We start from the raw sequence: 12,085 nt of genomic DNA on the forward strand, positions 1-12,085 counted from the left end.
TAGTATTCTCTCCATTTTAAAGAGGAGAAAAAGTACGTAGGCACATGGAAGTTAAATGACTTGGCCACGGTCACTGTAAAGTTAGTGAGACCAACTCCAGAGCCTGCATTCTTAGCTACGCCATTCAAATCAGGAGGTCCTAGGTTAAACTAAAAAAGCACAAAACATTAAAAAATCTTTAGGTCAAAATTATTAGGCAATTGTTTTATTGTGGCTGCCTTCTTTAATAAAAAACTCACAAATTAAAGATGAACAAAGGGACATTTACTAAGTTGGTATATAGAATAAACAACAGGAGGAAGCATAAAATATCCTGATATTTCCATGGTTTTTCTCAAAATAATGCACATCACAGTGAGTGCATACCAAAGCTGCTCAGTGAAATTAGAACTCAATGAACAAGTTAATAAATGTGATTAATCAATGCAATTTCAGTTAATCAATTTCAATTACTGAAAAACCAAGCCTGAGATTTTACGTGAGAGTGAATATAGCCAAAATCTGCAAATTAAGGTTATAATGTATAAACTTCAAGTAATAACATTCTTCAGATGTGGAAAATTTTAATTCAGTGGCTCAGAGATTGGGAAAATGCAGAAATCTTTAGGTCAAATCAATAGTTGAACCTTTACCTCTTTGAGGTGGACGGCAAAGAAGCCATCGTTTTGTGAGCTCATCGATACTTTGGTCACATCCACCAAGGGAACCTCTGATTTGATCTGCCCCGACTTTTGATCAGCAAGAAGGAGATTATTATTTGTTAAGAGGAAAATCCGAGATGTGCTCTAAAACAAAACAAATAAGGATGTAAAACCAATGATCAAAAATACCCCAAGTGGGTCCATGAGTTTTAAAGCATTCGTTATTTGCAGAAATGCCCATTTGATTCCGTATCTTTCAGCACACATACCTAGGTAAACTGAGAACACACTAAAAACATAGACAATAGATCTTAAGTCATATAAGTTTCAGAGAACAAGCAAAATTCCACCTAAACTTAAAGGTAAGGGGAAGCAGCTCCCTTTATAGGAACTCTGCTGAGAATATGAAAGGCAAATCGGAATAATCAGAAAACGAAAGATGACTGTCCCAACTGATAAACACTTCTTACAGGTCTTCAGGGTTAGCATTTTTACCTTCCCATTGGCACGGTTAATTTTGTTCACAACTTCAGCAATGATAATCTTTTCTTCAATGGCATCCTTGAGTTTCTTATACTTGGGATTCTTGTTGATTTCCAGGTAAGCTCCTTGGAATGGCTGCCCAACGCTATAGGAAAAAATTCCCTCACATTAGAAACAGTACCGGATGGAGGCATTACTGGAGAAAGGTAACACGTCAGCTGATTCTGAAGCACATAACTTCATCAAAGTTAATTTTATCCATTTTATTCGTGTCCCAAATACAAGTTGGAAATGAAACCTGGAACCTACTTTAAATATACTTTTGATGGGATCATGGCATTTTGTAGGTAGCACTTTGATAAAAATCTTATCGTATGGAACAATCAAGCTAGAAACCAGTCACAAGAAAGAGTCAGGACCCACGTGCATGATCTCATGTGAAGGGAAAGGCAATTCCTTCTAATCTGGTAATAGAAAGTTAACAGCTGCCCACAAAGGACTTTTAGTGCCTTTCAACAATATGTGGCAATGGAAAAAAGGGCACAGATCATTACCAACACCTGTTTCAAAGGGAAACTTTATTTTCTTGCAGAGAATAAGAAAACCAAGAGGCCGTCCAGGGGAGCATAGATCCAGAGCGAGCACTTTAGAAGAGAACTACAGAGCACTTAATACTATCATGTAACTCTGGCTCTAGATCAGGCCTTTCCTCCAAGGACATGCCCCTAAATGGACAAGGTAAACATTCAGAACCAGAGCGGTTTTCTTTCAGACAAACTCCATCTTGCGAGCAGCACAATCATGTACTAAGATGCCCATTTCCCTAAAGGCTTGTGGGGTGACGCTTTCAGGGAAGCCTCTTCCAAGACACCAAAAAAAACCCAAAAACCCCACACATACACACACACACAAAAACCACCCAAAAAAAACAACCGTGGCTTCATTTTGAGCTATAAAGTTCTGGCAATTTGCAAATACAACTTTAAATGCTTGTGTTGTGGGTGGAGGATCAGGGAAGAAAACTCCACGTAGGTGGTCAGTGTTTCATGGCTCCCAGCATATAAAAGGCTGACACCCACCACAGTGTGAGGGTGTCACTATTCCTCCCCTCCGACTACTGCCGGCTGAGCGCACCACCATCCCTGAAAATGGACAGAATTACCCCAGAAGGACTTGGCTTGACGTTAGTATTTGTTTCCTGTTGTTCACATTCAAACATGTTTTTAATAATAAAAAGTGCTAAGAGCCTTTGAATTTGTTTCTTCACAAATGTATTTTTCTCTTTCCAGTTTCTGAAGTGTCATCCACAGGGAATGTTAATTAAGACAATTACTCTACAATTTAAAAATCTATAAAGAAAAAGTTAAATGAATTAGTTGCTGGAGAGAGTATATAGGCCATTTTCACGTCTGAATGTGCTTTATATAGCAGGCACTTTGGACAACTTTGGATTTAGATGCTACGTTCGACTCAAAGGGAGTACAGACCATCAGCTGACCCAGCAAGTTGGGTCATTTAAAATATTTAAACCACATGAGCCTGGCAACAATGTTTATTTCAACTTTTCAAAGGAAGAGCTTTCAATTGTGTGTAAAGACACTGAGAATATAAACACAGCATATGTAATACATGTGAATATACTTAGCATATAATGCTTTTTCATTTCTAGGCCATCCTTTGGGAGAAGCTAAAAGTTGTTAGAGATTTGGCTTGAAATTGTCCAATCTAACTTTTTTTTTTAGAAACATTGGATGAAAAAGGGGTATGAACTCTGGGGGAGAAATGATGAACTTGGGAGATGTAAGGATATTCAGGTAAGCGGTCTTTACCAACGATTTCACTTGGCAAACTTAACAACTGGTGTTCCTTCTTTTATTGAGCACTTGGTGTCTACAATAAAGGAACAGATCTGACTGCACAGGCCGCTAACATCGTACCCAAGGACTTAGCCAAGCGAAGGCCATCACAGACCAGGACTGCGGCAATACTCAGAGGGTGATGGGTCACTCTTCATTATCATGCAAATGAGCCTGACCCAGCTTGTTCGAGTAAGACTGGAATGGGATGACAGTAGATTGCCCACAGAAACTGATCCCGCAGGTCTCTGAAAACAATGGAGAACTAACAGGAATTTACAATGTAAATTTATCTTAATAGCCTATGTAATTTGTATTTTAAAGGACAACTTCTAATTATTTAGAGAAGTGTTCAGGCTAACGCCAATGAAGTAAAACCAACAAATGTAATCTCATTTCATTAAAGTATGCTATGAAAGCCATTGCCCAAAATGTGTTTATGTATATTCATATCCAGCTGATCATAAAATAATTCATAAAATTAAAAACCTCTCATGGATTACTAAAATCAAACTCAGCTAGACCTACAAATACATTTGAGAAACTTTTAAAATGCTGACTTTTATGGGTAAAGCAAAGCCATAATACCTAGATGGGTATAAAGCCTTCTTGTCTTTGAAGAGTTCACTGGCTTCTAGTTTTTCTTCATAAATAAGTTTCTGCTGGTCTGTGAATTGGTCCCTGTATTTTTTACACTGTGAGAAATGAAAAAGGGGGGGGGAAAAGATAATCACTTATATAAATAAATCTTTATTCATTCTTAAATATGCTAAGTCCATTTAACAGCATCAAGAGTAAGACTAAATGTGTACAAATACCCATTTAAAAAACCAAGAGCATTTTTCCTTTCTGGGTTTTAAAAGGTCGGTCTTAGAAAATGTCATAAAAACTATTGTTTGTATTGTGGAACTTGGGATGCTTCTTCAAAACACACAGGGCCTTGCTGCGTGGGTCCTGCTGGGAGTACTGATCCTCCCACTATGATGTCAGCTTCCCCCCAATCCTTTAATCCTTATTAGTCTGTCACACTCTTTCACAAAGACCCGCAATAAGAACAACACTGTACATTACAACTCACTGCACACATTTACACACACACAGACAGACAACGGACACAAAAGCTTCATAAGACAATACTTTCAACACGTCCTGTACCCCATTATTTTTATTCTACCATATTTCATTTTACAACCCTGGTCAGTGATCTACTAAAAATTGATTTCATGACTCACAAACATGCTACAACCATTGGTTGGAAAAATCCTTCTCCGCACCCCCCACTACCATCTTAAAGTGTGGACATGGGACCTGAGAAGTCTCCCTTCCACCTGGATTCTGAGATGGCACTGGAGACAGGGGGTGGCTGGAGGGGCAGGCCAGGTTTTTAGATGAACTCGAAGAAATTCAGGTACAAATGCAGCTGAGAGCCACCGACATAATTGTATAAAGGCACGTCAGCATTGTTGGCCGCCCTTTCAGGACTAAACACATCACTCTCATTCTTTACCCCCAACGCAAGGGAGGTACGGGCAAGATTCAGGGGCCAGGAGCCAGTGGGGAGCAGAGGCAGAGCAGACCCCTGGCATGAGAGGCTCCCCATCGTTATTCCTGAAAACAGTTCCACCGTCAGACTCCAAAGGGGGGAGATGAGCACGGAGACATGATGCATCTCACCGAAGTGATTCACTAAGCGAGGGGACGGAAGTGAGAGTCTAGTTCCACATGCTGAGCGGGTACCAATATGACACTAATCAGTGATAATGTCACTCTGCATATGTGACTCTGGTAAGGGACAAGCCTACAGTGCCCGGTAGGAAAGAGCTTCCTGGGAGACATGTCCATCAATCATTCACTTACTAACTAGAAGCCCTTCGACCAATGATACTTGTACAGAGCTAGCATTTAATACATCAACTGACCAAATTATTAAAATAAAGTCAACATCTATACAAGTATCCCATGTACTCATGCTAGGCAACACCTAAACAAAACAGGATGTTTTCATAAAATTAAAGAAGCTAAATTATAAGCCATTATCCAATAGATTTCCAGCTTCCCTTTAATTCAGGTAGAGGGAAACTTGAATCTCTCGAATGTCTCGTGAGGCACTCTAAAGCCTTCTCCTCCAGTCCATCAAAAGGTGGGCACCTTCTCACGAAGGTATCCAATAGGTCTCAGAAAGCAATCTCTTACGATCTGCAGGATTTCACTACCTCGGGTGAAGATGTTCAAACTGTATTATCCTATCTCTGGCAGTATTCCTTCAGATAAAGATGAAAAAAAGAAACAAAGCAAAACAAAACAAAAACCTGAACTCCTTTAAAGCAACTGGAATGTGGAATGAAACCACACACTCTCCGCTCCAGCCAAGGGTGAGAGGAGACAGCCACGGGAGCTCCTGGCTGCTCTGGGAATTCTCACAGAAAGCCAAGTACAAGGCATGGTTCAAAAACACCGCAGTCCTCAGGTGCAGCTCCTCGAGGCTACAGGAAGAATGTGGTTAAAGTGTGCTTTTACTTAACACTTCTCAAACACTCAAAATACACGGTAAGGAGTCTCTGGAAAAAAAAAAAAAACCTAACAAGGCATTTTTTACCCTCCACAGGTGGAAAATCCTTTTTAGCTCCTTGTGAGTAGAATCCAAGAATAGGTAAGGTCTTGGTGGCCAGTTCTTGTCAATTGGGGATAAGGAAGGCATCTTATTTTTCATTTCCAAGAAGTATTTTTGCACCTATGTTGGATTTGACAAAAAAAAATGCCAGATGAGTAAAATATGCCAGGATCAAACAGACCAGTCTTTAGTGGAATTTAGCAAGTTTTAGGTGATACAATGTTGTATTTCCTCTGGAAAATCTCTTTTCTACTCTCTGTCTTGGTTGGGAAAATCAAAGCTCCACTAAATGGTTAGGGGAAGAGAAGAATGCTAACACTAACACTAATGTTAATATTAACATGAATACTTACACTAGCTAACACTGGAAAGCCGCATCGTTTAAGAGGTAGCCACTACCCACATGTGGCTGTTGATATTTAAATCTTAAGTAATTAAAAAAATTAAAAATCCAGTTCATCAGTCATATTAGTTACATTTCAAGTTAGCCACACGTGGCTAGAGTCTCCTCTATGGTACCATGAGGATATAGAACATTTTCATCACTGCAGAAAATTCTATTGGGCAGCACCACTCTAGACTACTGGAGATGGGCCAGCACTGTAAGAGCTTTCTACGACCACAGATGACAAAGTGAGGCTCACAGAAGCAATCTGCTCACGTCACAAATCTGCACGCGGCAGAGCAAGCTGGCTCCAGAGCTTGCACTCTCCACCACTACAGACACTTGTCTGGAAGACAGAGGGGAATGTTGGACCCCACCCTGGTTGAGTGGCTCAGCCTGGCTCTCCTTCGCCCCTCCGCCCACTGCCTTGTTTGCCGCAGGGCAGGGGTGGCAAGATGCTGGCATTCTCCTCAAATCCCTGTTGAAATCCTCGCCCCCCAATGGGACAGTATGAGGAAACGGGGCCTTGGGGAGGAAATTACGTTATAAGGTCACAAGGGATAGTGCTCCCAGGATTAGCGCCCTTTTCAAGAAGACCCAGGAAAGTGCTTGCTTCTCTTCGTCTTCTCCTGTGAGGGAACCAGGAAAAGGCCCTCGCCAGAACCAGAACATACCGTCATTCTGACCCTGGGCTGCCCAGTCTCCAGAACTGTGAGAAATAAATGTTTACTGTTTAAGTCACACAGTCTGTGGTATTTGCATTATAGTAGCCCGAACTAAGATACCTGGCTTGCTTGGGTTCACCTTCCCTAGACTATGTTCTCTCTGTCAAAGAAGAACATTAAAATAAAATGGCACAGGGGGAGGGAGAGGGACAAGCAGACTCCCCGCTGAGCAGGGAGCCCAATGCGGGGCCTCGATCCCACAACCCTGAGACCATGACCTGAGCCGAAGTCAGATGCTTAACCGACTGAGCCACCCAGGAGCCAGAGAAGAACAATTTATTAATTATTTTATTAATCATATGTGGGCCCTGATAACTTCCTGACACAATTCTACCTGAATTTGGGGGGAAAGGATAAAGAAGACAGAATCCCTCAGTGTCACAGCTAGGATTTAACTGTTACCAAACAAGTCACTTATTCTTGAGGTGATGCTATTAACTAATTAATCCAATAACGCTAATCAGCTATATAGAAAGTGTAAACTTACAATTCTCTGAAGCGTAAATTCATAAATTTTCTTTCCAGCATTGGCTCTGAAGAATTTCCTGTACTCCCTACGTACCTTTAAAAAGAAGCAGCAGAATGTAGAGGTTAATGCGTGGCCGGCAGACGCCCATACGGATGATGCACCTCTATTAGAAATGAAAACAGGTGGAAGGAGTAAAATCTCTAAGTGATTTTCTGGATACAGTCAAATAATTGAAGCACATTAAGACAATGGATTTTAAATCAGAGAAAAAGAAATTAAGAGATGCAAAGTGATAATACCAGAGTGTTCTGATGTTTTAAATACTCTTAACTAGTTTTTAAAGAGCCTGATGATGTGACAAGAAACACTCTACAGACAGAGCTGCAAACTCATCACAAATCAAAATACATTTCAGAAAAAAAATTATCTAAGGTCATCTTCACAAAGATTGTTCTTAAAAGGTAAAAAAAAATGCCTGAAGAACTCTTGCGGTTTCCAAAAGCCTTGCATCTGAAGACAGGACTTCGGTACTGCACACTGAGAACTAAATGTGCCTAAAAATAAGAATTTAAAAAGCAGCTTGTGAACGAACTACCATTATCTTCCATTTAATTGCATTAATATTTCTCTAATCTCTGCTCCTGCCAAAATTTCTACTAAGTACTATCACAGCACTTAGGACATCACATTACAGTTTTAGTTTCCCTATTTGCTCCTTGCTAACACTGTCACATTTACTTTGCATACTAATGTCTAACAAATAAAATAACTAGGTGAGGTGTTTACTGTTTGAATGAATGAATGGTACAGTTAAATCTTGAAACTAGGGGAAAATATTTAAAATATTTATTATCATCCAGCCATAAATGAGAACATTAGATTTCAGCAAAACATTAGCCTATTTGAATAATTCAGACATTATGTACCTTTGTCTTTTGTCTTTAGTTTTCTGGGTTTAACTGCACATGTTCAAAATATTTCTACATTAGGGCTTATAAGCTAGCCACCTACTAACCAAATTCAGTTTGTAGAAAAATGTTTTATTTGCCTATTTTTAAATTAAGAACTTCACATAGGAATTCAGACTGCATGTTTCTCTTGAAATTTTTCTAAGATCTAGCAACAGTGAGCCCCATTCCTACATAACGAGGCCTACGTGGGCCACAGGAGCTGTTGCTGTCTTTACGAGACAGGCATGCTCCAAACTCCTCGAGGCCCCACCATTCCTAATCCACCCGTCCTCTGCTGCTTCCCTCATCCATGTGACCTCCCCGGTCCCGTGGGGCAGATGAGCAGCAGACCCATTCTCTACACTTGTGGATTATTAAGGTCTAAAACGTTTCCCATCCATCATACAGGCAGTTTTTCCTTTTGCTCCTATTCTAGGTTACTGCTTATCGTTTTTTCTCTTAGCCAAGGAGCTCCTAGATTCAGAACCATTTCAAATCTCAAACTAATGAAGTTGGAAAGGACAAGGAGAAGAAAAATGAAAATTATTTATTGGCTCCTGGAATTTTAATAGTGTAGGAAAGCAGAGAAGGTAAAGTGAGATTTCATGTAAACACATCCATAGAAATACAGTGGAAATCCTACTGTTTAGTTGAATGTCACTGTGAGTTCACTGTAACGTGTTTTTTGTTTTTTGTTTTTTTTTAAGATTTTATTTATTTATTTATTTGAGAGAGCGAGAATGAGAGAGAGAGAGAGAGAGAGAGCACATGAGAGGGGGAAGGTCAGAGGGAGAAGCAGACTCCCTGCTGAGCAGGGAGCCTGACGTGGGACTTGATCCAGGGACTCCAGGATCATGACCTGAGCCGAAGGCAGTCGCTTAACCAACTGAGCCACCCAGGCGCCCTGTAACATGCTTTTTGATATTCACAGGAATATTTTTCCTGAAATATTCTCCGGAATCACAGCTATATACAGAAAAGGCCTGGTGACAACATGCTGGCTATGTGGAATGGGTTCCCCTCGTGGGCTCTGACAGTCCTGAAAGAGTCCACTGAACTCTGTAATCAATTCCACAAGAACTTAATCATTTGAAAGGACAAAACTACTGCTCTTATCAACATCATTCTTTAAAAAAAAGCACAAAATGATTACATTCTTGGACTCCAAAGAAGTCTGACCTTATCTCATAACAATAATAATGGTAACGTATCAAAATACTTGTTTTATAAGGAAACTGGTGGAAAAAAAAGAATTACATCTAGAGGAAGCCCAGTTACCTCCAGCTAAAACCTACAATTCACCTACAAACTGAATTTGATTTATAGGCTGCTAGTATACACCCCTAATACGAAGGTATTTCTGAAACCATACACAGTTAAACCCAGAAAACTAAAGATAAATGTGATGTTGCTGGTAGAAATCATGACACAGAGTAAAAATCCTGACTCAATGTTTTGTTCCTTCTTTTTACGAAAATCAGAATGCAAATTAGAACAAGTGAATAAAATGGGAAATAAAATCCTTTAAAAAAAAGCAGTTATAGAACTTATTCAGAATTAAACAGAACATCTTAAGTTCCTGTTTAAGTTACTTCTTAATTTAAAAACTGCTTGATGAATATTCAGTATAATCAAAAAGGTTAATTTACTAAGAGTTTATAGGCTAAACTTTTAGGAGAAAATGTGGATTATTCAAGAGCAGAATGTACAGATACTGCTAGTGCTCTTTAGATCCAGAGCCAGTGGTTTCCTGGATGGTATTTAAATATTTAGAAGAAGATGAATTGTTATACTATTACAGCAAAAATAATAAAAGAGGAATAGAATCAAAAGGGGGCCTAAGTATCCCCAAAAGACAATCTGGATGGCACCCTATGGCGATGAGTTATTGAATACTAGGAAGACACAGTCTTTACACTGCTTAGAAGTTGTTCTCAAGGTTTTCTGGGGGCTCAGTCATATTTTACCTAAATGAGTAAGCACCACTTTGAAATGAACCCTGCCCTTAATTAAAAGGCATCTGAATCTAATCTGAATGATCCACTGCCAGGCTTATTTGTCTGAATCTGTACTTTTATGCAAAATCCTTTGGGTTCTATGCTGAACCATGAGAATGGCAGTCCCTCCGCAGAAAGCTCCGCTCCAGGACCCATTACTGGAGCAGAAGAGTCGGACAAGGGGAACCAAGAGCCTGATATCCCCCACGCTGGCCACTGTAGACTGTGGGTCAGCTTTTAAGCTCGTCTACTATAACTCTGTCTCATGAATTAAAAACAAAAAACAAAACACAAACTTCATCCTCATAAAGATAACATGAAACAGAACTTGGATAACAAAGTGTCTTATTAGATAAAACACGCTACAGTGCTATGACTTTAAACCGATTGTTCAAAGAAATACACCACAATAAAATCAGCAAATATTAGTGCACAGGTTTGTTCTCAAAAAGGAACGCAATTAGGCAAGATGACATCGTAAAAGACTGTGCAGACCATAAGCAAGCATAATCGATCATTTTCTCAGGGTTAGTAAGTGCTAGGCTTCGTTGAGTTCACCGTGGGCAGAAAGAAGGGGTGGGGAAGTACCTTCAGTCCAAGCCAGTAAGCCCAAATGACAGCAACTGCATGCTTACGCCTAGCCTCCTCCTTCAAGCGTTTCAATTCCCTTCGAGCCTAGAATGTTTTAGATAGTAAATAAAAGAGACAGCCCAATGCAGACAGCACAAATGACCAGAAAAAGACACCCCACCAAACAGAAGAGCCAACTGATGAGTAAGGATTTCAGAATGATAGAGCAATCGGGCACAATCATTTAAACCCAAAGAATCAGCGTAAGGCCGGGGCAGGCCCTTGTCTTTTTAGGGCACTGAGCCTCTGTTCCAGGGGAAGGCGATCTGCATGGTACCCGAGGTTAGCACGCCTCTGCGCCCGCACTTCCCTTTGTTTTCCTTCTTCCTTCCCTGGTCTCTCTCTCCCTCTTCCACTTCCCTCTCTCTCTCCCTTATCCAAACCTTCGAACTGTGAGTGGCAGCTGATGCCTTCAGCAGATTTCCCTCTGCTGCCAGTACACAGGGCTAAAGGGGCTATGAATTTCTGTGTTCATTCATTCAGACATTATTATAAAAAGACAGCTCTTACGAACAAGCGTTTGAAAATAGAAGGAATATGGGCTGTTTCTCTGAAGTTCAAACAAAAAAACAAAACTCAAAATCCTTTCCCATTAGAAAATCAGAAGTAGCCCGTATCGAAATTCAGTGTGAGCTCAAGGCCCCCAACGGTGAAATACACTGACGATAAAAAGTGAAAAGACTTCTAGGTTTAAAAATCAATCCTAGGGAAGAGTCAAACTGAGGCATGTTACTGTGAAAGATGAAACAGGCAGTGACTTTTCATTACCCGGTAGTACTGACTGGGAAATGAGCTCATTCAGCGGGGAAAACCCAGAGATAATTGTCAAAGCGTCTCTCTGCCTGTGCTAGGACATTTCCCTCCACTTACTAAAGGAACTAGTCTGTTCTGCACAGATTTTTCAAGCAAAAACACAAACGAGCAACGCTGGTGAGTGCTTTCGGCAAATTAGGATCTTCATACAGGCAAATGTTGACTTTTCTCATTTTTCTCACAAGATGGGCTTCTAATGCTGACAAGGCAAATTTAAAAACATAGGACTCTATTGATATTTATGCTTCTAACCGGAATACACATTTTTAGCAGAGATGACCTTTGATTTCCTAAGTAACAAAAACATCTAAAAGTCTCGTCCCTTGGGGTATGTGAAATGTTCACAGAGCCCACGACTCTGCCTGGGGATTAGTGAGAGTATTTCAGGAGGCCTTTGTTTCTGAACACAAACAGCTGATGCTGAAATTCTTGGGATTCTTCAGTGGCAATTATAGCTAGCTTTGTATGAACACAGCTTTCTGTTAAATCACAAATGATCATTCTTTCCCCATACCACGTTTTGCT

The 12,085-nt window shown here is 40.2% G+C and overlaps 1 protein-coding gene across 1 annotated transcript in view; it reads right to left on the minus strand.

Annotated features, from left to right (window-relative positions):
* Positions 1-12,085, minus strand: part of MYO1B (myosin IB) — a 91,513-nt gene that overhangs the window by 7,426 nt on the left and 72,002 nt on the right. The window contains exons 21-26 of the mRNA XM_081813955.1: positions 10,706-10,792; positions 7,189-7,263; positions 5,577-5,711; positions 3,569-3,675; positions 1,137-1,269; positions 633-785 (exon numbers count right to left, since the gene is read on the minus strand). Coding sequence (XP_081670081.1) covers positions 633-785; positions 1,137-1,269; positions 3,569-3,675; positions 5,577-5,711; positions 7,189-7,263; positions 10,706-10,792 — 690 coding nt within the window. The remainder of the gene's footprint in view (positions 1-632; positions 786-1,136; positions 1,270-3,568; positions 3,676-5,576; positions 5,712-7,188; positions 7,264-10,705; positions 10,793-12,085) is intronic.

The sequence above is a fragment of the Leptonychotes weddellii genome, chromosome 3 (assembly GCF_054177405.1).
Source record: "Leptonychotes weddellii isolate Sample4059 chromosome 3, ASM5417740v2, whole genome shotgun sequence".
In the NCBI taxonomy this organism is placed as follows: Eukaryota; Metazoa; Chordata; class Mammalia; order Carnivora; family Phocidae; genus Leptonychotes; species Leptonychotes weddellii.